Source organism: Hyperolius riggenbachi, chromosome 7 (genome assembly GCF_040937935.1).
Source record: "Hyperolius riggenbachi isolate aHypRig1 chromosome 7, aHypRig1.pri, whole genome shotgun sequence".
Lineage (NCBI taxonomy): Eukaryota > Metazoa > Chordata > Amphibia > Anura > Hyperoliidae > Hyperolius > Hyperolius riggenbachi.
The window spans coordinates 13,647,113-13,674,925 of NC_090652.1; the positions used below are offsets into that span (position 1 = coordinate 13,647,113).

General features: G+C 43.4%; 1 protein-coding gene across 2 annotated transcripts in view; it reads left to right on the forward strand.

The window, feature by feature from the left end:
• Positions 1-2,022: 2,022 nt before the first annotated feature.
• The window catches only part of ATP2A1 (ATPase sarcoplasmic/endoplasmic reticulum Ca2+ transporting 1), a 39,295-nt gene continuing 13,504 nt past the window's right edge, over positions 2,023-27,813 (forward strand). For both annotated transcript variants that reach the window (XM_068243606.1, XM_068243605.1), the window contains exons 1-12: positions 2,023-2,393; positions 6,444-6,461; positions 6,570-6,652; positions 13,325-13,429; positions 15,846-15,984; positions 18,131-18,211; positions 18,300-18,385; positions 19,996-20,293; positions 20,383-20,549; positions 22,843-22,931; positions 23,459-23,561; positions 27,197-27,328. In XM_068243606.1, coding sequence (XP_068099707.1) covers positions 2,276-2,393; positions 6,444-6,461; positions 6,570-6,652; positions 13,325-13,429; positions 15,846-15,984; positions 18,131-18,211; positions 18,300-18,385; positions 19,996-20,293; positions 20,383-20,549; positions 22,843-22,931; positions 23,459-23,561; positions 27,197-27,328 — 1,419 coding nt within the window. In that variant the 5' untranslated portion in view covers positions 2,023-2,275. The remainder of the gene's footprint in view (positions 2,394-6,443; positions 6,462-6,569; positions 6,653-13,324; positions 13,430-15,845; positions 15,985-18,130; positions 18,212-18,299; positions 18,386-19,995; positions 20,294-20,382; positions 20,550-22,842; positions 22,932-23,458; positions 23,562-27,196; positions 27,329-27,813) is intronic.

A 27,813-nucleotide genomic window follows, 5' to 3' on the forward strand; every position in this document is an offset into this window, starting at 1 on the left:
AAGAGTAAGTAAGGGATCTGGAAATCGCCAGACCCCAAATTACATATCCCTTTGAGTTGCTACGACTCGGAGGGGTATTAGTATTTAACGCCACCGGGGAGTTTAGTGGTAGCAGGGAGCAGTCATTCGACCCTTTTAACACGCTTCTTTGGGTCTTACTCAGAATGTCACTTCTTCTAAACATGACAGTCTGTGTTAATGCCAAAAAATTCGACCACAGCACTTTCTTCGAAGACTACTCTGAATTATTTAGGTGTTCACTTGCAAGCTTAAGATGGGCCTTTACATGTGCGTTTTTGAGCAGGGGGAGTATGCGGACGCTGCAAGATTTTGAACCATTATTACAGTGGTGTTCAACCTTCCCCCCCCCCCCCCCCCCCTGCAGCTGCCACCCCTTCCTGTACATGCCTAAGTCTACTGTAATGAAACTTAATCACTGACTGGTTGTAATGTGTTACTGCACTTTAAACTAAACCTGAGATGCCTAAATAAAAATATTTTATACTAACCTGGGGCTTTTTGAAGCCCAATGAGAACCGATGCATACCTCGCCGTCCTCCCGAGTGCCTCCGTTAGCGTGGTATCGGTCCCGGTAATCTAGCTCAGTCGCTCCCTGATGGGGAATGGAATAAGGGCTCTCACACATGGATCACAATGAAGGTTGGCAAGTCCCGGTGAGGAATGGCATAAGGGCTCTCACGTACCGATTGGGTTGTCCTGCAGGCCTCACTCCTGTCACAGGTGGGTCACGTGCTATCAGGCGAAGCAGGTTGTTTTGGCACACAGCATTCAGAACAGAAACTAGGCGCAGCTATTGCAGCAATGCTATAGCTATAGTGCCTGGGGAGCGTAAGAGTAATTCGGGGTTCCCGCGATCTCTGGACCCCAAGTCGCATCTTCTCCTGAGATGCGTTGACTCGGAGAGGGTATAGTATTTACCGCCGTTGGGGATTTGAGCAGCAGCAGGGTGAGCTGTCACTTGGCTCACCCTGCGCCCAGCTCACCGGTGGCATACGAACGGCGGCAGGTGAGTATATTGCGAAATGCACGCAACAAGCAGCCTAGTGAAAACAAACACTGTCCGTTCTCATAGGCTAGTATTAATTCCGTTGCCCTTTGTCATCACCCGTCGCCTCCAGTCGATTCGGAAAAAAACGTGCATGACCCATAATGAATGGACTGATGAGAACAGATCCTATTGCTTAATAGTATCCTTTTGCATCCGTTCTGATCCGGTCCGTTGCATTACACTAAGCGGAACAATTTTTATGCCAGTGTAAATGGAGCCTAAAGCCTTGTGGAAATGCCAGCGCTATATAAATGCATAATAAGAATAATAATGAATATAAACAGCAAGAATTTTCACACTACAGTAACATTCATAAACAAACAGTAGATGAGCATGGGTTTATTTTATTACTGACCACATTTGAAGCAGCAAAACTGCTGGACAACGTATGCACAGTGACAGAGAGGCAGCAGATAAAAAGCAGCCGAGTTTAACGCATAAACATTTTTCGTGAAGGGCAGGCCAGCTGGAACAATTAATGGTATTTACAAGAGTGATAAAAGAAAGATAAAAGGAAGGTAATTATGTAAGTGACAAGCAGCTAGTGTGTGGCAGAGGAGACCCTGTCGGAATATATATATACATATAACAATTATGGACAGGTGACAGAAATAACTTGAATGGACTGAGAGGGAGGGAGACAGCCCAGAGTCTGCCAGGATGGGATCTAGGGGAGGGACGCCCACAGACTCCTCTTACAAGCTAGTCCTGGGCTTTGACTGACAGGCTAGTGTGTGTATGTGTGTGTGCGTATGTGCGTGTGTGCCTCTGTGTCCCGCCTACAAAGCTCATATCAAGTCAGCAAAAACAAAAAACCAAAGAGGGTCTCCTTGCTCTAAAGGACTGGGCTTAGTGTCAATGTATGAGCTGACTCTGACCCTCCCCTTGACCAATTACAACGCACGGCTGGGGTGTGGCTTCCCCAACCCTCTTATAAGCACCTCTCCAGGAAAGGTTTTCTCTGACAGCTTCTGTGTGGGGTCCGGGGTTACAGGTGTACCGACCTCCTGCTAAGGACAGAGAGCAGGAGATGAGCTGTTGAGCCACGGGACGGCTCGTGAGGGAGAATACGCTGCAATATTCAGCTGCAGGGGAAAGGGGATCTGCCCATCAAAGACTCTGTCGACCACAAGAGGTGGGGAGGAGAAGAAACTTCTTGAATATAAGGACACGGTGAGCCCTTTTCGGCAGGGCTGAAGAGCAAGGATGGAGAACGCACACACCAAAACCACAGAGGAATGCTTGGCCTATTTTGGGGTCAATGAAAATACGGGTCTGGCTCTTGATCAGGTCAAGAAGAACTTTGATAAGTTTGGACCCAATGGTATGTTGCAATCTCATCTGATGGCCTTTTGCATGCCTACTCTGTCAATGGAAAACTAAAACAGTGGGGAAGATTCATCAAAAAGCAATGCAAAGAAAATTTGGGGCAAAACTGGTGCAAAAGTCGGGCAGGTAGTCAAATCAAGGCTTCCGATGGGTCAGTCTAAAGAAAAAACAACTCCACTTTTGTACCAATTTTATCCCCAGTTCTTTGAATTGATAAATCTGTCTCTGTGTACCTCTATAAAGCAAAAGAGAAAAATTGTGTCGGCTTCAATGTTTGTAATTGGTTTTACATTGTAGAATAATGCTGATATAACTAATTTGCAAACGTCGCCTTAAAGTATTTTACTTAGTACCGTTAGCTCATAATGCTAGACTGGTTGTACGAACATTGCCAAATACTGCATTCGCTTTAATATTTGTGAAAGCAGTCATTTGTAGGCATAAAACAGGTATTATGGGTGGTGGGAAAGCTATACTTGCTTAAAAACCTTCATCCCCGGCCCCAGTAGACGTATGGACCTCATGAGATAAGCAACGAGTCAATCGGGCACTAATAAAGTGACTAGCATTTTTAAAATCTATTGTTTTCCTTTTAAGGAACTTTTGCTAGAATACCATCAGGTTTCTGTGTTTTGTTCAAGTTATTTGAAAGATGGGCTAGCAGTTTATCCTTTGTAATCACTATGTGAACAACACAGATTATACTCAGGTTAATGCTGAGATAAAATGATTTAGCCACAAACTATAAATCACACCGATTTGACAGTAATTAAAGTTAACCCTGCTTGAGAATTTCCTGCTCATAATGCAAAAATTTGAACGCAGGAGAATTCAATGTATCTAGCAGAGAGAATGACTGTGCAATATAGTGAAAACTGTAACACGAAAAATAACCTCAGCTGGTGAGGCTAAAAGAGTTTTGAAACAAGGAAAATGTCTCAGAAAATCCAGAGCTTGCTTCACAGAATGTATGCCGGTAGTTAGCAGGAGATAAATAATGGCTGTAGTAATGGCAGTACTGGAACTCTTAGATCTGACAAAGCCAGACCCCTCTATCTAGTCCCTCTGCATGTTTGGCCATGTAAGTGATGCACTTTGCACTGAAGGGCTGGCAGAGTGCAAGACATCTGCACAGTGCCACTTGTCACCCTGCTGTTAGTGATTATAGTGCTGTCTGTAAAGGGATGAGCTCTGCTGTGTCTGTCCTGACAAGAGGGAGACCTTGATATCTCGTGATGGAGTTGTTGTCCTGCAGTGCTCTTAGAGGCGTATTTTGTTGGGTTTGTGCTGTAAAGTTGTCCATACTTCATACAGGCGTAGGACGGATATATTTCTCAGCGGCATAACTTAGGAGTTCCCTGGCTATAGCTGTTACTGGAGTTGCTATCATTGTCTTTTTACTAGTCCCGAGGGGAGAAGAGGGGATCTCTGTAAATGTCACATTCCTGAAGCAGAAGCCACACATCTAGGAGCTGGCAGAGCAGACTGCAGCATGGGGGTCTAGGTTTGTTGGCCTATAGAGGCTGGGATAAACTAATTGATATATGGATGGATGCATTCGTGTGAAATATGTACTTGTTTAGTGATTATCTGCAAAAGAAAGTCTTTCTTGTCTAGTATTTTTGAATACATCTGAATAATAGGAGCATATAGGATACAAGATAGTGATATGAAAATGTATAGGTGCCATAGAGTGGGTGCGTATTGGTCATGGCCAGAGTTATGTATAGATTTGCTCTGTGTGCATCCTGTACATATCAGGGCACTTCTACATGAGCTATATGTGCCGCCTGGTCAAAGATCTGCAGGAGGCCGCGCAGGTATTGAAATACAGCCGCCCCTATACGTTGGAGCCTAGCTGGCTCCTCACATGGCAGTGAGAGGTATTTTAGTGTTGGGGGTATTAGATCCAGCCCATGATGTCACTCGCCTTATACAGCCATCTCCGCTGTGTCCTTCAAGAGAGTCCCAGTCTGCAAAGTGCTGAGAGAAGTGATCCTTGCTATGGTCTTCCCAAAGGCTCAATGTCAGCCAGTGTTCCCCAAAATACATTCATAATAAGCATTCATCTCTATATATAGACATATCGATTCCCAGGCTTACTGCCGCGGAAGGGCTAAATTTAGCAGATCTACAATTTACACCGTTAAGCTCAATTTGAAGGGTAGAAGACCAACCAATCACTCGGATGCAATTAAAGAAAAAAAGGACTAACGTTATCAGTGATTACTAAGGCTTGCTAGTAAAGGGCCTAGTTTTTAAATTCTACGTTTTTTACAAGCCTGAAATAATTTCCAGTGTAAGACACCACAACTAATGCAATCGTTTCCCATCGGCAGAAAGAACCGTGTAGCACAGGCAACAATCTGCATAATTAACCACAAGACAACTAAAGCATGACATCTACGTGTTTTAGACGTAAAAATGCACGTCATTAGCCTAATTCTTTTTTTCGAATTAAAAAACACGGCTGCTCCACAGACTTATTAGTAGCTTTCAAGTAACTCGCTGCTAGCAAAGAATCTCCATTAATGTATTAATACACTTACCTAAGCTATATATAAGGGTAATAAGTAAAAAAGGTTAAAGGGCAGGAGAGGGCTTCATTTGGCCAGTACAACGCAGTGTGGTGTAAGATCCAGAAATTCATGTCTGGGAGCATTCTGTTCCCTTAGCATGAGGCACATACATAGTATCTGCGTGACATAAACTGACAGCAGGATTTACAGAGCTGTCACATAACCCTCCAGGCCAGCTTCTCACATACACACCACCAGCGTGGTCACTCAATTACACATTCAGTGCCATCAGTGGTTCCCCTTTTTATAGTCCAATGCCCCTGCAGTTGTTATTATAATTCATAGTATGATTAACTATTTTCTTACTTTATTCAGGAAAACATTAAAAAAAAAAAAACCCTTGCAGTGACAAAAGACACAGATAGGCAGAGAAAACGATATCAACATCCAATCAGGCTCCAGCATTCATTCATTGGGAAAATGAAAGGAGGACTCTAGTTGGTTCTAAAACCACTGGCACTATTTTTCACTCATGTTTTCACAAAGTGGTATCTGTAGCAAATTCATTGTATCCATGATAAAGAATAGGGTTTAGTTCAGGCATGGGCAAACTTGGCCCTCCAGCTGTTAAGGAACTACAAATAATCCCACAATGCATTTGCCTTTATGAGTCATGACTGTGGCTGTCAGACTCCTGCAATGCATTGTGGGACTTGTAGTTCCTCAACAGCTAGAGGGACAAGTTTGCCAATGCCTGGTTTAGATAGCAACCAGGGAGTTAAGGCAATACAAAAGACTCATTTGTTGACAAATACAAGATTGTATGACTAAACGTGAGTGTCATTGCAACCAAACTCTGATTACTTAAAGGGGAACTGAAGAGAGAGGTATATGGAGGCTGTCCTGTTTATTTCCTTTTAATCAATACCAGTTGCCTGGCAGCCCTGCTGGTCTATTTCTCTGAAGTAGTATCTGATTAAAACCAGAAACAAGCATGCAGCTAGTCTTGTCAGATCAGACTTATAAGTCTGAACCACTGAAACACCTGATCTGCTGCATGCTTGTTCAGGGGCTATGGCTAATAGTATTAGAGGCAGAGGATCAGCAGGGTTGCCAGGCAACTGGTATTGTTTAAAAGGAAATAAACATGACAGCCTCCATATACCTCTTTCTTCAGTTCCCCTTTAACCCCTTGTTGCAGGAAACAAGATGCAAAATGAATGCCTTAAGTTACATATTCTATAGCAGAGACGTGCACAGTAAAAATGGCTTTCATAACAAAGATTTGAATAATAATGCCGACCAGTGTTAGCCAGATTTATCTAAACTACCACTGACAGCAGAGGGCCTTCAAACTGCTCAGGCCTCATACTGTTGCCTTGTGGAACAAGGCTTCAAACAACAACACAACACCCAAACACAAAACCACATTCCATCGTACAAGATCGTTTATTTTATGCTTCTGTTAAGACTATAAACTGACTTATTTCTTTGTTCTTTTTTTTCCCCTCTCCTCATCTGAACAGAGCTCCCAGCAGAGGAGGGTAAGTGTCACCTTTTCAGATTACTTTACTTTAATAGACATTCTAGGTGTTTACTAATCAGACAGTGGCTTTTCACAGACAACTGATAGCCTCTTGTACTCTCCACAGGAAAGTCATTGTGGGAACTGGTCGCTGAACAGTTTGAGGATTTGCTTGTCCGAATTCTGCTTCTGGCTGCCATCATTTCATTCGTAAGTACTTCACGGGCAACTCACATCACACAGTTGTGGTAACCTATTAATGAGGTGGCACCTCATACCAACCAATCACATGACATCTTTCAAACCTAGACCCAATCATGGACTGGTTGCTATGAGTTTCTGTACATCAGCTGTACGTAAACCTCTGTTGGCCCCAAACATCGAAGCAGCTGGTTTTGGCGCACGGCACCATTATAGCATTAATGCCATAGTATGCGGGGCGCATAAGGGCAATTCGGGGTTCCAGCAAATTACTTCTCCCTCCAAGTGGCTACATCTCGGAGGGGGAATAGTATTTAACGTCACTGGGGATTTGAGCGGCAGCAGGGTAAGCCGTCATTCACCTCAACCTGCACCCAGTTTACCAGCGGTGTACTAATACCTACGCCCAAAAAATCATAATACTGTAACGAGACAGAGATGATTAAGCAACAGGTCCTCTTATATTAACCTGTGATTGTGATATTGTGAATTCAATATTTTATGTACCTATTTCTGAGACCCTTTTTTAGGAATATATAGGAGTATGGCACGAATGTTAAATAAACAGTTTGAGACGGACATGAGAGTTTGAACGTTATCCCACAAAGATGTCCTCGCTATACAGAATCCTATCAGTTTTAAAGAATGCCAGTGGGCATTTGTAGAACTTTAGAACTTGATTGACAATCCTGCCATAATATTTTGTCAGGTTTTTTTTGCAACGCCATCAAGAGCCATGTCACACTCTTCTGAAAGTGCCCATCATTGACACATCCTTGATTGAACACTTTTACAGAAGAATATACTTTGATTGGATATGATAGTCCTCGTGCTACATGAGTTGTAAGATTATACAATTAAGATTGTGTCACTGAAGGGCACCTTTGGACATGATGAAAAATCAAGGTTAAAAACTGAGCAGTACTGAACCCACTGAATGAAACATGGAAGACAGAATACTGAGGGGTCATTAAGAATACTGACAGGTTGTTAATAAGAAAAATTTTCAAGTTGTTAATTTTCACGCTGAAGCTATAAAAGTAACAGAAATACCTAACTAGCGGACGGGAACTTGTTGCTATGTAATTCTTCTCGAAAAAAGCAGCGTTGGTGCATTCAGCATTAGCAGACAGCAGCACCTATTAGTCTCCACAACCTTCAAACAAATGTGGGGTCCATGTCCATCAAACATACGTTTGTTGAATCCTGTCAAACTCAAAGCCATAACTTTCCATTGTTAGTTATGAGGCAGTCTCCCGCCGTGTTTGTGTCCTTGCTTTGCGTTGTGTCACATCAACCATGTTGGATGCAAATTGATGCAACCCAATGCAAAGCTATGTAAACATTGAACTGGTTATGGACAAAGCATGTCCAGGATGCAGTAAAAGCCTTTAGCTCACGTCTCATTATTATTTATATAGTGCCACCATCTTCCAAAGGGTCTGATGTCAGGAGAGACATATTGTTTTCCCTTCAAATACTGAATTATATTAAAAAGTTTAATAGAAGAGAAAAGAAATAAAGTGGAACGTATTTTCTATGCAGCCTCAAAGTCAAAAGGAGATATTTTTTATGTTAAAAAGTGAACCTCCAGACTAAAAATCTACTCAGCAGCACTGAAAAGGCTTGGTGTTTCTTTAACAGTTTCACAGCATCAGAACTTTGTTTTTCTTACATAAGCCTTGTTTTTAGCTGCACAAAAGCTCAAGCTCCGCCCCATCAAAGAAAACTGCCCGGGCTTTTTTCCCTGATGCTGTGCAAAGCATGATGGGATTTCCTATGTTGTTATTCACGTTGCCTAGCAACTGGGAGGGGTAATCGGCACACAGGACAGTTGGAACTGTATCTCATGCTCCCTGTCACCTCCTTTCAACCAAAAAGGTGGCTGCCCTCATGAAATCAAACATTTGCCTGTTCTTTTAAAACAGGGTGGGTAAGAGATTATATTACTTATCTATTCTAATTAACATAACTAATGTAACTTAATGACAGTATGTTTGTGTAGACTGAAGTTCCTCTTTAAATGTAAAAAATATATATATAAATACTTGCATGAATGTGATTGGGTATTTGTAGCATTAACGGATTTCGGCTAGGAGAGGTGGAGGGAAGCGCCCCTAAACAATTGCAAACAGCTGGGAAGCTCTATGAGATAGACACTCTTACCTTGGTAGAGGAAGGCGGCCAATAATAATACAATTTCCCGAGCAATTGACTGTCTGATCCAATCATTGGAATCGATCGGAAACAATTGTTGGGAAAATAATAAGCAATCAAATCACACTGAAAGAATCATTTCAAATTCAGATCGACAAAACGATTTATAGAACGATTGTTCGTCAATCAGTACCACTGTACCCAATCCAATAGATCGTAGGGTTATTTAGGAGATTGTACCATTAATGGGCAGCTTTAGAATTATTCAATTTACTGGACACTAAAGGACCACTCGTTTCGTAGGCCTTAACCACTTCTTCATGTCACAAAATACAGGCCCTTGGCCAGTTCACTTTTGATCTTGAGTTTTCTCCTAGGAAATACTTTTCAGCTTATCTAAAAATAATAATAAATAATTTTTCAGCAATCAGAAGCACACTAAAAAGTAATAGCAAACTTATCTTGAGTATTTTCATGCATGGTGGGAGCTTTTAAGGTATGTTATTGGTGAGGTTTAAAAATATCTCCTTGGAGAAAATTCAGGAGAAAAGTTAATAAGACATTGGCCACGGTGTCTGTAACTTGAGCAACTCAGACTTGGAGCGCTTAAAATAGATTTAGACTACGTTTACACTACGATGGGTTCATGCCATTGGATCCATTGTCACTGTCCATGGCATGACCACATTATTTACAGTGTCTCTGCCTTAGACATGTCATATAAAGCATTGTTATTATGACATGTCCGACTTCTGTCCACTGTCTGAAAAAATCATGCAGGTCAGGGCTCGAAGTCTCACTGGAGGACAGTAACCTCACCACAGGATACATCCCTTCTGTATATGGCAACCCTGTGGCCAGGACACACACGTCCTACCTGAATGTGTCACTGGAATAAGTCCCCAGACTTGTGACACTGTCAGATGACACTACTGGCTACTGGCAGGCTTTTCTTTACCATACACAAAACATAAACACGCCTATCTTGGCTGTGTGCGCACCACATTATTGCATGAATGACAGGCGGTCAGCACCCAATAAAGTACCAACAGGCCCATCAAAATTAAGTAGACTCTTCTCAGCGATATTTACAGTCAGCATTTTTTTTTCATCAAACTTATACAAAGTATTCCTGCTTTTTTTGTTTAGATGTACGGACAGGTCTACGTTATTTTTTTTTTAATGCGATACTGAAGTAAGCTGCAAAAAATAAGTTAGATAATCGCCTAGGAAGGCTCTGGATCGCGTCAAGCCTTCCCGGTCCTCTCTTCCTGTCCTTGTTCCACTGCTGTCACCCATTGGGCCTTTGGGACTTCGCGGCAGGCTTCACGCCACCAAGTGCTTCCAAAGACAGGTGTATCCACACTGCGCATACTTAAGCCCGGACTCATGCGGGTGCAGTACTCATGCATTTGCCTTTGGAAGTACTTGGGGACCAAAGACTGCTGGAGGAGGGCTGAAGAGGTATTTGACCAAGCTGTTCAAAGAACTTCACCAGGGCCCAGTGGTGGAACGAGGACACAGAGAGAGCACGGGAAGGCTCTATGGCTCCAAAGCCTTCTCTTTCCATAGGATAATATCTAATGTTTTCCATATTGCTTTAGTATTTAACAACTTTAACATACAAAAGTTTTTATTTGTCTATTTGCACTTAGCATACATATCTCCAAGGTTTCTCTGAAATGCGTCCATGTAGCTATTTATACAAAATCTGAAATGCTGTCATGTTTCTAACATTTTAATTTAATTTAAAAAGGACACAGAACTGCAGCATATTGGTGATGACTGGTCGCTATTTGCTATAGGGTAGTTCCACCATGTGCCCTTGTTTGGCTGGGAGTCTGCATTATCTTTCCATGATATGCAGTTTCTGCAAGGCCACACACTGCAGGAGCGGAACGCTGTGCTCACACACACGTGATGCTAAAAGTGTGAAAGAGTTAACTCGGTTCTAACCCTGACCTTTTCTTTTCCCAATGAGCTGCACATTCTGCAGGTTAAATTTGTCTTGAAGATAACCTGATAGGGCCAGTGGCCAGCTCAAGTATCAGACAGCTGCTGGGAGACTGCAAGAGGAGGCCCAGTGAGAGAGAGGGAGAGGGGAGGTCAGGGAGACAGTGGGTGTTCCTTGCCGATTGTGAGTGACAGCCCCGCATGGCTGTGTGTTTTCTGAGGGCAACAGCTGCACGAAGCATGAGAGGCCCCCATAAAATAGCTGTAAATCTACTCCACTGTAACCCAAGAGCCTGTTTATAATGACAGGGGTTCTGCGGTGACACTGTGCCATGCAGGACCCCAGGATAGCGGCCTAAGCAACTCAGATTTTACAGTAAAACGCCCCAGAGCGCAACCGATAGAATTTATTCTACGGAATCCTAACTAGCTCTTTATGATCTCTCTGTCAGCAGATCGCTGGAGCCACATCACTATCAGCAATGCTTACCAGCAACGTTAACAGATAGGCTCAGTGTTAATCTGCAGCCGTGGCCATTAACATTTCTAAATCAGGCACACGGCCCTGGGTTTCACAGAAACACCATAGCAATCAACTTCTAATTTTAAAGGGGTTTCCAAGTTTAAAGGCAGAAAAAGTGTATACACATATCTGGGGGGCTCTGCTTAAAGTACAACTGAAGCAAGACCGATATGGAGGCTGCCATATTTATTTTCTTTTAAACAATACTAGTTGCCTGGGTATCCTGCTGATCCTCTGCCTCTAATACTTTTAGCCACAGCCACTGAACAAGCATGCAGCAGACCAGGTGTTTCTGATATTATTGTCGGATCTGAAAAGATTAGCGGCATGTTTGTTTCTGGTGTGATTCAAACACTGCTGCAGCCAAATAGATCAGCAGGGCTGCCAGGCAACTGGTATTGTTTAAAGGGAAATATAAACGACAGCCTCTATATCACACTCACTTCAGAGGAGCTGTCAGCCATACTATCTCAGAAAAAAACCACACATATATAAGTAGATAAATACTTGCTCTACTTACATAACATATGTATTGCACTGTCCACGTTTTGATTTTAGTGATTTTTCTACAGTAAAAAAAGTGAAAATCCTTCTTAGCATCCCCCATTCTAACTGTAGTTATCTTGAAGCCAATCCTGGTGTCATTTCCTCCCTTACTCTTCTCTGCCTAATTGTGTATGCATTGCCTGCCATTCACTATAGAAAGTGCACTCAGCATGAGAAATATTGGCCAATCAGAGAGGAGATGTGGGAGGGGGAAACCGGAGGGAAAGAGGCTTCAGCCAATCAGCCTGCATTAGTTAAATCTGAGGGGCATTAGTTAAATCTGAGGGGAAGTAGAGAAGCAAAAAAGGACAACCCAGCATGCGTACCAAATAAGAGTCCGGTAAACTGGGGAATGATCATTTATCAACAAGAAAAGTAATAGTGATTTTAACTTTTGGATTGCCTGGTTAGCATCCTTATTAGTTGTTTACCAGATAAAAATAAATAATTGATTTTTGTTGTTATGCCCGACAGTTACACTTAATAAGGAAATAAATATGGCGCCTCCATATCCCTCCCACTTCAGGCGTCCTTGAAGCTAATTGATATCATTGCCAGCTGCAAGACAAAATATCAGATTCACAACTAATAACGCAATTAATGAGCAAATAAAGGAGAGAAAGTTAAAGGACAACTGAAGCAAGAGAGATATGGAGGCTGCCATATTTATTTACTTTTAAGCAATACCAGTTGCCTGGCTATCCTGCTGATCTTCTACCTCAAATCCTTTAGCCATAGACCCTGAACAAGCATATGCAGATCAGATGTTTCTGACACTATTGTCAGATCTGACTGGATTAGCTGCATGCTTCTTTCAGGTGTGTGATTCAGACAATACTGCAGGCAAATAGATCAGCAGGATAGCCAGGCAACTGATATAGTTTAAAAGGAATAAATATGGCACCGCACCATATCTCTCTTACATCTGTTGTCCTTTAAAGTGAATGGGAACCACATTTTTCATTTTTCATACCCCACCGAAAGGGTATTTGGAAGTCTTCGGGAGCCGTGTCCTCCCAAAGACGTGCGGCTCCATACTGCACAGGTGTGAGCGTGCAAGAGAGCGTGCTTGCGCAGGCGCAGTACAGGGCCGCCCTTCTTCAGGAGCACTCAGGCTCCCTGAAGACTTCTGAAGCCTCCTACGGCCGGGTAAAGCAGTATTTGACTAAATGAGTCAAATACTGCTACCGGGCGAGCCAGCACCGGAACGACGGGACCAGGAGAGGAGCCGGAAGGCTCTATAGGACCCAGAGCCCTCCCTCTCTTGGGTAAGTATCTGTCTCATTTTTTTTAAATGCGGTTCCCATTCACTTTAATGCTTAGTTTAGACCATAGATCACAATTGAGTATAATACCACTTTGTGATGTTAACCTGTTTTCAGCAGTTCTCCCCTACTGACCAAATTCTGTACATGAGAGGCTTGTGAATTGTGGCATGCTGTATGTCAGTGTAGACCTTGATGTTATGTGTGACATGTCTGATGACTGCTGCTCCTTTGCAGGTGTTGGCCTGGTTTGAGGAAGGTGAGGAGACCATCACAGCCTTTGTGGAACCCTTTGTCATCCTCCTGATCCTGATCGCTAATGCAGTCGTAGGAGTCTGGCAAGTAAGTACAACGCTTCTATTGCTATTATAGATGGGATGACAGGTGCTTCTTCAGCCCAAATAAAACTGTCAATTTCTACTACCGCTCCTGATAAAATCCAGGCAGAACAAAACTCATTCATTCTATCCATCTATCCATTTCGAGCACGTGATAAAATAATTGGCAAAACGATCGATTCCTCTCTGAAAGGGATCGATTCCTACCACACACTGCACAAATAGATTCCAGCGGGGGATGTATTGAAAACAGATCGCACTACATCATTGCACCGCTCAATTCAGTGCAACACTATAGCCTGTCGATCTATTGCCGATCCTGCCCTGCCCCCGATCAAAGTAGATTTTCCGAAATCCAATCTATACTGTCCATTGATTTTTAGTCAAAATCAACCGCAATCCTTACTAATGGCTCCATCTTTCCTCCCCGATTCTGGCAGCAAAATGAAATGATTACCCAATGCCCACAAACCATATATTTTTTCTTTGTGAACTCAGTTTTTTGCAGAAATATTGCCAATTTATAAAAAATTTACCGAAAAATAATACCTCTGTAATTCTTAGTGAAATTCAAATGACATTTTCTGCATTCATAATATTACTGATCGTTAATAAGACGATTAGTAATGCTTAGTGGATTGAAGCTCTTGGCTGGTTTGCTGGGTGGGGTGTATTGTTCAGCAGGGCCGGGCCGAGGCATAGGCTGGAGAGGCTCCAGCCTCAGGGCGCAGTGTAGGAGGGGGCGCACAATTCATTCAGTTGTCATTCCTAATTGTGTATGAAGCAGAAAGAAATAAGAAAAGGGGATACATGGCAGTGACTGCAAGCCAGATAACTAGATATTAAGGTGTTAGGGAGGTTGGGGGCCCTGTGGCACCTCTTAGTCTAACAGCAATCAGTGAGTGACAGCTGGGGTGGGAAGGATGGAGGGGCGCACTTTGGTGTCTCAGCCTTGGGTGCTGGAGGACCTTGTCCCGGCTCTGTTGTTCAGTAACACACCCAAAAGATAGGCGGCACAACTTATACATCATCCTCAGTGAGCATGTGTATATCCCGGGTGCAATAACGATCTGAAAACAAGGGGCTGAGATAAGCAACCTCTGGCCAAACGAAACAGCCTCGCTAGAATTCATGCGGCAACACGCTACTATGCACACATGCTTTGTATAGTATGAATGAACCCTCTCCCCACCTTTTCTATGTACATCTGTAACATAAGGAACGTAACAGCACAAAGCAGAATGTAATAAACTATTCAGGAAACCCACGCTTACGCTAATTATATTGGTGTATATTGGTATGTAGGCCCACCCTCCCAGTGATGTGTAGCCTAGGCTATGCTGCCTGTCACACAGCCCTCTTTCCCAGTGCCCTCCGGGAAACCAAGTATTGTTTCTGCTAAATTCGGGAACAAACAACAAACATTCCGCAGTAATGCACCTGCCAACAGTAAAGATGGCGCACCTGTGATAAATTTAAGAATGTAAATCATGGTGAGGAAAGATTTTACAATGGTCAAACACTGAATAAATGTACACATGAATATTGAAAAAATTTAAGCAATTTTATTCATAAGCTCATATTAGTTTGTCTTTAACTTCCTATTTTGGGGTCAGCTGTTACAGGAAATCTCCAAAACAAAGATGGTGACAGAACTAAATATCTAAAAGAGTTTACGTCCCCCATCTCTTTATTCACAACTTTATTCACAAGAATACTATCCTAAAGGGGTCCATACACTGAGCCGATTAGCGGCCATCGCAAATCGATTGAAAGATCGATCGCTTTGCAGCCGATGGATTTCAATCGATCCGGCAGGCTGAAAAATCTAGGTCGATCTGAGGAGATTGCTTATCATTTTGCATTGGACCTAATGGAAATCTGATGGCAAAAAAATGCCATCAGATCGATTTTCAATAGATTTCATACTGAAATCTATTGGAAATCTGTTCCTAGTAAAAGATGTTCCTAGACACATCAGATAGATCAGAAATCTATCTGATGATCTATCTGCTGCTAATCTAACGAGTGTATGGCCACCTTTAGTGTTACTCACAATATTAGAAGCACGGAGTCCAGTCAAGTACTCTGATACTTTGAGTGGGGCTGCTGTTGCTGCCTTGATTGCATCATCCCCACTGTACAGACTGCAAGGGGGCTGGCACAGACCGAACCTGTATGAAAAGATTGCCGTAAATACCCACAGTCTGTCTCTGGGCTCCTAACCAGGTATTTTACAAGGGATTTATCTGACATCAGTCTGTCACAGACTGCCGTGCTGATCTAGGAAAACATTTTTGCATGGTGTGGGGCTTTAGAAGATTCTACTTGTAAAATGACTGAAGACAAAAGGAGAAAAAAACGTCCTGTAAAACCTGATGAAAACATTTGTGTCTAAAAAGTCCCCTCTTGTAACTTAGGAAAGAAATGCTGAAGATGCCATTGAAGCGCTTAAGGAATATGAGCCCGAGATGGGAAAAGTCTACCGTAGTGACAGAAAATCGGTACAAAGAATCAAGGCCAGAGAGATCGTGCCAGGAGATATTGTGGAAGTGGCAGGTGAGCATGAAAATGTATTTATCAGCAGTCTTCCCATTCCTCCTTGCCTCACAGTTATCAGACAATGAGTGCGTTCATTAATATGTCTTTATAAAGCGCTATGTTTGTAAACACAATTAGAGGGAGGTCACAAATACATATTTTTCTTTCAGATTTACATCACCTAAACTATAGCTGGAGGTTTTTTTTTTTAGTGTCCTATGTTCTAAGACTAGTATGTAAGTCTATGGCAGATGCTGCAGGGAGAAAGCCTTTGGCACTCCAGCAGCTTGGCAGTAGCAGTTTGTAGCTGGCCACCAGTCTAGACAGATAGGACTTTCCGCTAGAGCGGGGGTGTCAAACTCAGATACAAAGTGGGCCAATTTGAACACTGGAACCAAGTTGCGGGCCAACCTCACTGCCTAGTGGCCACCTCCCACCCTTATAAAGTTCCCTGGGGTTTAATGACCCCCCCATCCTATACAGTTTCCTGGTGTCTAGTGGCCCCCTCCCCATTACAGTTCCCTGGCATTTAGTGGTTCCCCTCCCACTCCTAAATAGTTCCCTGGTGATCTAGAGCGTCACCCCCAATATAGATTCCCTGGTGGTCTAGAATGCAAAGTCGGTAAACCACTTGCCAGCCAAATTTGATGGCTCTGGAGGCCAGATTTGACCCAAGAGCCTGGGTTTGACGTGTGCACTAGGGTGATGTAGTTAACAGCAATTCCAGCTCACCAGCTAATTGTATTTTATTCAGGACTCTGTTGTAGACATTTGTGTATTTAAATAAACATAGTGCACAGCATGGGGGTCCCCATGTTGGATAAGAAATACCCCACTATGCAAAGTGGAGAGGAACACAGTCATAAAGATTAGGGAAAGAAACACAAAACAACAGGAACGCCAGGAGGCCAATATTGTGCAGTATGTTAGTGAAAATATTGGACTAGTGTAGTTCAATTGGTGGATACTCACAAATCCAGGTTGCTTAAGCCAGCAACCACCAATACAGCATGTAAGGAAGTACCGTCCCCACTCAGCCTTGATGTTGAGGTTATAAGCCAAAAACATAAAATTCAAACCCCCAACAGGGATAGCTAAACGTAAAATAAACAACAAATGGAGGCAGCAAAAAAAAATTAAAAAAAATTATCTCGTAGGGTCGAGTTAATTTTATTTTCTCAGTCAAAGAGTGGCACAAAAACATATCTTTTGTTTTATGGGCTACAAGTGTAAGAACTTTGAATTTAAAGCCTTATAAAGAAGTTTTGAAGCTAAAACTTAACTTTTATTAGTCATTAAACATTAAAAACGTTGTATTCTAAACTTGGGTAACTATTTTTACATAGCCGAGACTAGGGACACATTTGTAAGCAGGATGGTTCTTGTATTGAATCTCACACCCATCCCAACTATTGGCTAGTAGGCTGTGATATCCAGCTCCTGCCTACAGACAGCTAGAAAAATTATCAACATGTTCCGCCCCCTCAAACAGGGGGCTTCGTCAAGGGTACAAAGTATAAACGGTGCTTAGAGTGTAAGTTACATCGCAAATAAACATACATTTCATTCACAAGCCTTTCAGATCTATAGTAGCCAGATATGTATGCAATGTAAGAACCAACAGTCTGAGGAGCAAGAAGATGGGTGGATACATAGAGCTGCAGTTGGGTCCAGGATGGAGTGGCGCCAAACATGTCTCTGATAAACCCCAGAGGAGATTGATAAAGTGACCTGGGTGGACAGGAAAGAGTACACATTTTAGTGACTATATCTGTATATCTTCATTGGTCATAACAATGGCATTCCCTGTGATACATACTTTATAAGACAGAAAAGATGTGAGGGGCAGGGAATACGTAAGGTGGTAAGAATACCAAACCACCATGGTAGGCTTGTCAAATCAGGGAATCTTGTCCCACTGCTTTAGTCTTCACTAGACTGAAATGTGAAGTAATAACTGCTCGACAGATTTCTGTAGTAACTGAAATTACATTTGTGTGGACAAAGCTTTCCTCTTGCCCAAGTTTATAGGGACTGAAAAGTAAAATGCTTTTCTTGTTTTTGCTTACATCAAAAAGTAAGGGCACATTTGGAGTACAAAAAGGATATTTTGGTGGAGTTACAACTCCTCGGTTTTCACATACAATCTGTCTTTCCTTTCTAGTTGGTGACAAAGTCCCCGCTGACATTAGGCTAATTAGCATCAAATCCACAACACTGCGTATTGACCAGTCCATCCTGACAGGTAAGGCCACGCTTTCTGTCTAAAAGCCTATAAGCGTATAGCAAATTTGCTACGTATGTATTATCTCATCTTGTTTTTCCTTCTTCAGGAGAGTCAGTCTCTGTCATCAAACACACAGATGCCGTACCCGACCCCAGAGCTGTCAACCAGGACAAAAAGAACATGCTGTTCTCCGTAAGTGCTCTCCTATTTACCTGCCATTCTACAGGACTTTCTTTGAGGTTGAGGCTAAGATTTCACCACATCAATCTTTGTAGAACTACAGAAATTCCGGGCACCGGTATTAGCGATGCAATTGAATTGTTTCTGGAGGCCCGGTTTAGTACACCATACCCTCAGTAGAGCCAGCCAGTGATCTAGTGCCGTCCCACAAATCTTCTTCTAATTTAAGATAGCACCACGCTTGTGCAGTGCCTTGGCATGTCCATTGGATAACTCATAACATCAATGCTGTTATGACATGTCCATCTTCCACCCATAAAATCGATGTTTTGGAATGAAGCCAATCGATACGTTTTAAATGGACCTGCGTCAATGGGTTTGATTAATAACACTGAATGCGTTCAACGTGATTGTTTGCCCACTGGCCTCCTGTCCGGAAAACAGTATGCTATTTTTTATGTGTGAACGTAGCCTGATGACATAAAACATTATTCTCCATGTTCCCTTGCAGGGAGCTAATACGATATATGAAAGTTTAACAAGTCAGCACAGCTTTCACTTATAAAGAAGCAGATATCTCCAGGGCTGTGGAGTCGCAGAGAAGGAGCAATTTTGGGTACCTGGAGTCCGAGTCGGATGATGATTTTTGTACCAACTCCACAGTCTTGGTAACAATGAGACTAAGGAGTTGGTGTCAAGGAGTCTAAGCAATTTTAGGTATCTGGAGTCAGAGTTGGTGGTTTCAGAAACTGAGGAGTCGGATGAGTTTTGTAACAACTCCATAGGCCTAGATATTTCACTGCTGGCAAGCACGTTAAAAGAAAGATTATGGCACAGAGTTTTCCTTAGTTTCCTGATTTGAAAGAATGCAAGATACCACATAAAGTATAAACCACATGTTAATTCCATATACAGTACTGTATGTTAATTCCAACCATAACCATAAGAGATGATCATCGAGATCCTAATTTTCCAAGTTGATGCACATTTTATGTATGAAGCCTGGAATTGCTGCCAATTTTGACTAAGTTCTGCACAGGCTGCACAGAAATTGTCACTAAATTTGCCCTAAGTCGGAAAATTTGCACTTTATGGATAACCCATCTAAAAAAAAAATTATGGTTAAGATCCTTTGAGGTGTAAGATCTACATACATACCGGCAGTTGGGCTCTCTGCCAGACAGCCTTTTCTGCTCTGAAAAGAGGGGGTACTAGGAATGAGCTGCAGTAAGAAATGACATTGGTGGTAGGGCATAGTCTTGCCGCACATCTGATTGGCAACAGCTAGTCTGGGGATGTCAGGGGACACCTGTACACAATCACGTGTCCACAGTTGGGACAAGTCAGTTTTGGGTGATGTAAGTTGGAGGTATGTGCAAGCCAATCCACCATATCACAGATCAGTTAATGAAGATGCTGTTTTATAATGGATTTTCCTTGACTTTGGGATATGTGTGAGAACTTGTTTTTCCCAACAAATTGCAACACATTTGTGATGCAAATTGTCTTTGTGCTCAAAGTAAAGTCAGTTATTTAGCGGAGAATGTATGAACGTTGAAGTAAAGAAAAATGTGGGTGTTTTTTGTACAAAATTTGGTAATCTTTTTCTCCCCCTTCTTTAGGGTACCAATGTAGGAGCTGGCAAGGCTATTGGTGTTGTCATTGCTACTGGCCCCAACACTGAGATTGGTAAGATCCGTGATGAGATGGCAGCCACTGAACAGGAGAAGACCCCACTGCAGCAGAAACTTGATGAGTTCGGAGAGCAGCTGTCCAAAGTCATTTCCCTCATCTGTGTTGCTGTATGGCTCATCAACATTGGACACTTCAATGACCCCATCCATGGTGGCTCTTGGATCAAAGGAGCTATCTACTATTTCAAGATTGCCGTGGCTCTGGCTGTAGCTGCCATCCCTGAAGGTGAGTCCACTGCTATATCTAACGAATTCTGTAGCGTATGTCTATTTTCCCCAGAGCAATACATGACTTTATTCCCTCTTTACATTCAGGTCTCCCTGCTGTAATCACCACTTGTCTGGCCCTGGGTACAAGACGTATGGCCAAGAAGAACGCCATTGTGAGGAGCTTGCCCTCTGTGGAAACTCTCGGTTGCACCTCAGTCATCTGCTCCGATAAGACCGGTACTCTGACCACCAACCAGATGTCTGTCTGCAGGGTATGCATTCCTTACTGCCAGCTTTTGCATATAAACTACAACCCCTCCTATCACATAGCCGGCGACTGTTTTGAAATCAGGATTATTTTTTTACGTTTTCACTATTTTCTCTATAACAATTCCAAAAGACACGATACAGAGATAGCACTTATCACAGTAGTAAGGATAAAGGTCATTGTCATTCATTTTACCTTGCAGTAAGACGTTGGATACAGACAACAGCTTGTTAAAATATCACAACACTTGTCATCCTCTCTACCTGTCGTCCTCTGAGAATTAAGAAACAGATTTTGCTAACAAACCAAAGAATCCTTCCCCCTTCCTCTATCTCTCTGTGCTGCTGTTCATCCCTGTTGGCCCACCATGACTATCCGAAGTTAACTAGTCCTCAAGTTAAGTCCACCTAACAGGATATTCCTTAAGACCCTTCAGGAAAGCCCCATATAAGATAATGGCTACATTGCATCATGAGGGTAGCTCTAAAGCTCCCAAGGTCCCCTCTAACTGCTCCATGATGTTCCATGTAGTGAATTTAAAATATCCCATTAATAGAGTTATTTCTGTAGCAGACAGCTGGCTGGACACCTACATTCCCCAGACTTTCAAGAAGGACTTGGCTCTTTTCCCCTTTGCTTGCATGGTATTAAGTTTCTCTAATATAAATAATTTGTGAAGCTCATGTTTTACCATGGCGAGATTGGGAAGGTTATGTACCGACCTCCTCATGAATATTGTTCTTCTCGCTACTATGAATATTCTGTGGAACAATGTGGACTTTGATAAAAACCCATAGATCCTGGCACAGCGCCTCAAGTTAAGACATTTAAATAAGTTATAAGGAAGGTGCTAAAGGGGGTGTGGTCAACAAAACAGCCAAATCAGTTAAGCCTTTGCACTGTCACATGCAAATGCTTTCACAGGAATCAGTTATCCAGGAAACACTGCTATCCCTACAGTTAAAGAGAAACTCCGACCAAGAATTGAACTTTATCCCAATCAGTAGCTGATACCCCCTTTTACATGAGAAATCTATTCCTTTTCACAAACAGACCATCAGGGGGCGCTGTATGACTTATATTGTGGCGAAACCCCTCCCACAAGAAGCTCTGAGGACCGTGGTACTCCTGGCAGTTTCCTGTCTGTGAACCTTGATGCATTGTGGGAAATAGCTGTTTACAGCTGTTTCCAACTGCCGAAAAAGCATGCAGCAGCTACATCACCTGCCAGCAGTAAAAATATCACCATGTAATAAATGTCAGAATGTAAATCAGGTATTTAAAAGATTTTACGATGGGCAAACACTGACTAAATCATTTATACTGCATCTAAGCCCAATTTTTGGCATGTGATTTTAATTACGTGTCTGAATAAAGAGCTATTACTTCGAGTGGTGTTGCTGATCGTGGTTTCTTAAATCATTTATACATAATTATTGTAAAAATGAAGCACTTTTTTTATTACATTATTTTCACTGGAGTTCCTCTTTAAGTTAAAAGCCAGGGTCTTCATTCGACACAACACATTCTCTTGCTTAGTCACCGACACCCCGCAGAGGTACCCCAGTATACGTATGTGTCCTAACTCTAGCCCTGTAACATGCATAGTGCAAACATGCAAACATTAATTGCATCAAACCTACCTAACGATTAGGAGCACATCCTCTCCTGGGACAGACAGTGCATCGGACTAATCCCACAAGAGAGCTAACAAAATACATCCGTGTGCACCATGCACACACCGCTGCACCGCCGCATAAGCTGTGTGCATGCTGACAATGGTCAGACAGGGGAAGAAGGAAGAGCACCGGATTAAACCCTGGCCACATGGGTAAGGGCTCATTTCCACTACCCGCCGCACGGCTGAGAGACACGCGACGGCACTTCCTTATTCAGCAAGTACGCAGCCAAATCCCGGAAGCCACGGCGTGCACGGCTATGGGATTCGCTGCCCCCCGCAGGGAAAAATGCTGCAATGTCGGCCAAATCTCTATGGCAAGCAATTCGGAGCATTATCCCCTATGGCAGAGTTTCCCAGCGCGACTTGCCTGCGGGGAAACTCTGCGGATTCGGCCCGCTTTCCGCTGTAGTGGAAACGGGCCCTTAGTTACAAGAAAAGCACACAGATCACATCGCCTCAAGTTAGGACATTTAAGTTATATGGCAGGTGCTAAAGGGGGTGTGACTCACAAAATAGCAAAGTCATTTAACCCTTCGCACACTCGCATGCAAATGTTGATGCGCATGTTTTCACAGAATATAGTACAAACTGAAAGTCTATCCTTTTGCTTCTGCAGATGTTTGTGCTTGACAAAGTTGATGGTGACGTCGCCACCCTGAATGAATTCACCATTACTGGATCCACCTATGCCCCCGAAGGAGAAGTGTAAGTTTTATTCTTTTAAAGTCGTTGTTACTGAGCAGCGCAATCCACCCCTCTACCCCAAGGGTTTTTGCTGCACTTCAACAGGATAAAGAACACATGAATTTTTGCAATGCACTAATTAAGCTAATGGACAGCATAGAACCTACACACTTACTCATTGGTTATGATTCTGACCTCACTTTCACTCTCCACCAATCATTATTCCATCCACCCTTGTCTCCTTTCAAACCTCCTCATATCGCCTTTTACTCAGTAAATCATTATGCTGTATCTCTATTTTTTTTCTCCCTCCCACCCCCCTTTGTACCATCTCTTTCCATTCCCGTCTTCCATCTCATTTATTTCACTGTGCGATGACATCTGTTACTTTATTCCTTTCATCCATTGCCATTTTCTCTCCCTATTTCTGCATGTCTGGATGCCTCTCCGGCCTTCCCCAAATCTGTCTTCCCACTTTACCCCCCGTCTCTGCTTTCCTGTCACCCCCTTTCCCGGCTCCCCTCTGTTTCTTTGTGATGTCCTCCCAGTCAGAAGAATGATAAGACTGTGAAGGCCGGCCAATATGATGGGCTGGTGGAGCTGGCCACAATCTGTGCACTTTGCAATGACTCTTCTCTCGACTTTAACGAGGTAAAAACTCAAACAATCAACACCACCCCATTTCCACCCCAACCCTGTTTGAACTGTTCATCTAACACGGCATGCACTAATGGTTTTGTGAGCTATGTTCTAAATCAGAGTACTAAAAACTAAGAGTAACCTGCCACGGCTATTAACGTGAGGCCATCACAGTTAGAATATTGGTTCCACATAGGGGTCAATTAGCTGAGACATCCCCCGAGATCTCCAAGCATCTCCAGTGAGGACTTCAACCGTGATCCATCAACACCTGAGAACCTTTTCTTGTAAAGGATACCCGAAGTGACATGTGACATGATCAGATCGACGTGACATGATGAGATAGACATGTGTATGTACAGTGCCTAGCTCACTCATAACTAGGCTGTGTTCCTTGTTTTCTTTCTCTGCCTGAAAGAGTTAAATATCAGGTATGTAGGTGGCTGACTCAGTCCTGACTCAGACAGGAAGTGACTACAGTGTGAAGCTCACTGATAAGAAATTCCAACTATAAAACGCTTTCCTAGCTGAGAATGGCTTCTGAGAGCAAGAAATAGATAAAAAGGGGAATTTCTGATCAGTGAGGATCACACTGTAGTCACTTCCTGTTTGAGTCAGGACTGAGTCAGCACCTTACATACCTGATATTTAACTCTTTCAGGCAGAGAAAGAAAATAAAAGGAACAAAGCATAGTTATTTGTGTGCTAGGCACTGTACATTCACATGTCTATCTCATCATGTCACTTCGGGTATCCTTTAACTTTCAATGTATGTGATAAAATATTGCAGTCATTTTCTGGGGCAAAATGAAACACCATAAGGCCTCTTGCACACTGCAAGCAATTCAGATTCAGATTCCGCTTTTTAATCTGTTTTTACTTCCGATTCAGATTCAGATTTGCAGTTTGCTCCTTGCACACTGCAAATCTGAATCTGAATCGGAGGTAAAAACTGATTAAAAAGCGGAATCTGAATCTGAATTGCTTGCAGTGTGCAAGAGGCCTTAGGGTTGCTAAATGTTCAGTAATTTAAAGAGGCCCTGTAGTGACAGTAAATTATTCAGGATACTCACTTTTACAGTAATGATCCCAATTTCAGCATCAAAAACACTTCCTATAGCTATATATTGCCGTATAAATTGGTATGTAACACCACCCTCCCAGTGATGCTTAGCCTAGGCTAATGTGGAATTATCCCTCCGAGCATTCTGAGAGAGCAGTTATATTTTCTACTGGCTTCAGAACTCTCATTATACAAGCATTCCACAGAGCTGCGCCTGCCAGGACTAAAGATGTCCCCACCAGTGATGCATTTCAGAATGTAAATCTGGGAGAGGGAAGATTTTACAATGGGCAAACACTGACTAAATCATTTATAAAGGAGTATTGTAAAATAAAACAAATAGGCAAATTAATTCATGACGGTATTTTCACTAAAGTTCCTCTTTAAATGTTGTCTGACTGAAGTCTGATACAGGCACATCGCTAAGTCTGCCGGATCACGTATGATAGCCTCTCTGAAGGTGTGTTAGGATCTCTGAAGGATACTTTATTAAATTAGTCCCGGGGTATTTTTAAAATCCATCTACAGTAAATGAAACAAAAATGAAATGTACAGGATGTGAGGCTTAAAGTGTACCAGAGCTCAGGGAACTAAAAAGATGTTATACATACCTGGGGCTTCCTCCAGCCCCATACGCTCCGATGGCTCCCACGCCGCCGTCCACAGCCTTCTCCTGCTCCGGTACTGGGTCCCGTAACTTCAGCCTGTCGCGACCGGTACCGCACTTCCGTCAGTTGGCTCCAGTCTACGCAAGAGAAGTGCGCTCTTTATGTATCATTCCAGCAGCAGCTGGAGAGATACGCAAAGAGCGCACTTCTCCTGCGTAGACTGGAGCCAACTGACGGAAGTGCGGTACCGGTACTTCTACAGCGCCGGTACCGGGTCCCCGCACTTCAGTTGGCTCCAGTCTACGCAGGAGAAGTGCGCTCTTTGCGTATCTCCCCAGCAGCTGCTGGAGAGATATGTAGAGGGCGCGGTTCTCTTATGTCAGACTGGCTATGACTGACGGAAGTGCGGGGACCCAGTATCGGAGCTGCAGAAGACTGATGATGGGAGCGTATGGGGCTGGAGGAAGCCCCAGGTATGTATCTTTTTATTTAAACGAGCTTTGAGTCCCTTTAAGCCTACACCATGATGTACTTATGCAGGGTCGGCCCTAGACTTTTTGCCGCCTGAGGCAAATTTTTAAAAAAATATTGCTGCCGCAGACGCCGAGCTGGAGGGGTAGCGGGCAGGACGGGGGTATTGGGCCTAGCGGTGGGGAGTGGGGTCGGACCCCCCCCCTCCCTTGCCTGGGTCCCCTGATCTGCGCTCCCCTCCAGCCTTAAATAGATCAGAAGCAGCCGCTACTCGTAAGAGGCAGTGGGCGGGGAGGACTCACCTCTTCCTCGCTCGATCCAGCGTGCGCTCCACTGACGTCACTTCCTGCAACGCCGTCCACTTACAATACAGTGGGCGGCGTTGCAGGAAGTGACGTCAGTGGAGCGCACGCTGGATCGAGGAAGAGGTGAGTCCTCCCCGCCCACTGCCTCTTACGAGTATCGGCTGCTTCTGATCTATTTAAGGCTGAAGGAGAGCGGAGGACGGGAGACCCAGGCGAGGGAGGGGGGTCCGACCCCCCCCCCCCTCCCCGCCGCTAGGCCTAATACCCCCGTCCTGCCCGCTACCCCTCCAGCTCGGCGGCCGGCTCCCGACGGGCGGATGCCGCCCCTAGAAATGTGCCGCCTGAGGCAAAAGTTTCACCCCGCCTCATGAGCGGGCCGGCCCTGTACTTATGCTACTAGCTTGCAGTAGTTAGTTAAATATCAACTACATTCCCCCTTATTCTCCCTTTTCCCCCCTTGTCCCAATGATCAGGGACTTTTTGGACAGCACTGAAATGTCTTAATATCCCAGCAAAAAAACAAAAACAAAAAACAGTAGGTTAAAAATCTAATTATGCTTGAAGAAAAAAAACAGTTGCATAAAATGTGGATGTAAGATATAATTTTTCTCTTGGTGATAATTTCACATTGTATCGATAAAATGCCTTTTAGGCCTCTTGCACACTACATGCAAATCCGATTTTTTTTTTTTTATACGATCCGATTTTTGATTCCGATTTAAAAAAAAAAGTACTGCATGCTGCTACGTTTTTAACGGAATCAAAAATCAGATCTTACAAAAAAAATCGGGATCACCGGTAGTGTGCAAGAGGCCTTACAGGAACCCTGAGCAGTGGACGAAAATCAAAATCGGGACTTACCTGGGGCTTTCTCCAGCCCTCATGTAGCCCACGAGGCCCTCCGCCATCTTCCTGGCCTCAGGTAAGTTTTGATTTTCTTCCACTGCTCAAGGTCCCTTTAAATGTCCCAATAATGTCAGTGGCCTGGGTACTTGGGTGCCCCTCAGAAACAACTTACTGAAATCTGCTGCATTACAGTGTACTACAGAAAGCATGAAAAGTTTTTGCAGTCATTAACCTGTAAGTAATTTCATACAGAGGGTCAGTGAGGGGCGCACTAATGTGTTTTGTGTGGCTGTGTGATACGGGTTCACTATGGCTCAGTCAGAACTTACTCTCTGAATCTTTTTTATCCACCAGTCTAAGGGAGTGTTTGAGAAGGTCGGTGAGGCCACTGAGACTGCACTGACAACTCTGGTTGAGAAGATGAATGTATTTAATACCGAGGTCAAGAGTCTGTCTAAAGTGGAGCGTGCCAACGCCTGCAACTCTGTGAGTACCAGCAAATTACAGCTTCATTCTATATTACTGGCCAAGCTTAAACAATTTATCCACCACTACAGTATATCTATGTCCTCTGTGACTTCAGCTAAGCCATGAGGATATATACATTACCATATACACTCGCAAATAAGCCGACCCGCATATAAGCCGAGGTACCCACTTTTCCCTCAGAAACCAGGAAAATGTGATTGGCTCGCATATAAGCCCCCTCCCCAATACAGTCCCCTCCATGGTAGCCAGATGTGTCTCCAGTATATGTCAGCCCCCCTCCCCATAGCCAGATGTGCCCCAAGGATGATACAGCTGTGTCTCAAGATGCCACTAGATGGGGTCATACATATGAGACACGGCGATTTCCACAAAGGAAGAATCCACAATCATTGCACCACTGACATGTTGCTGGCACACTCTGATCCACAAGCCAGGGGACACAGGTAGTCTTGAGCAGCGCACTCTGCACACCATGTTGCAGA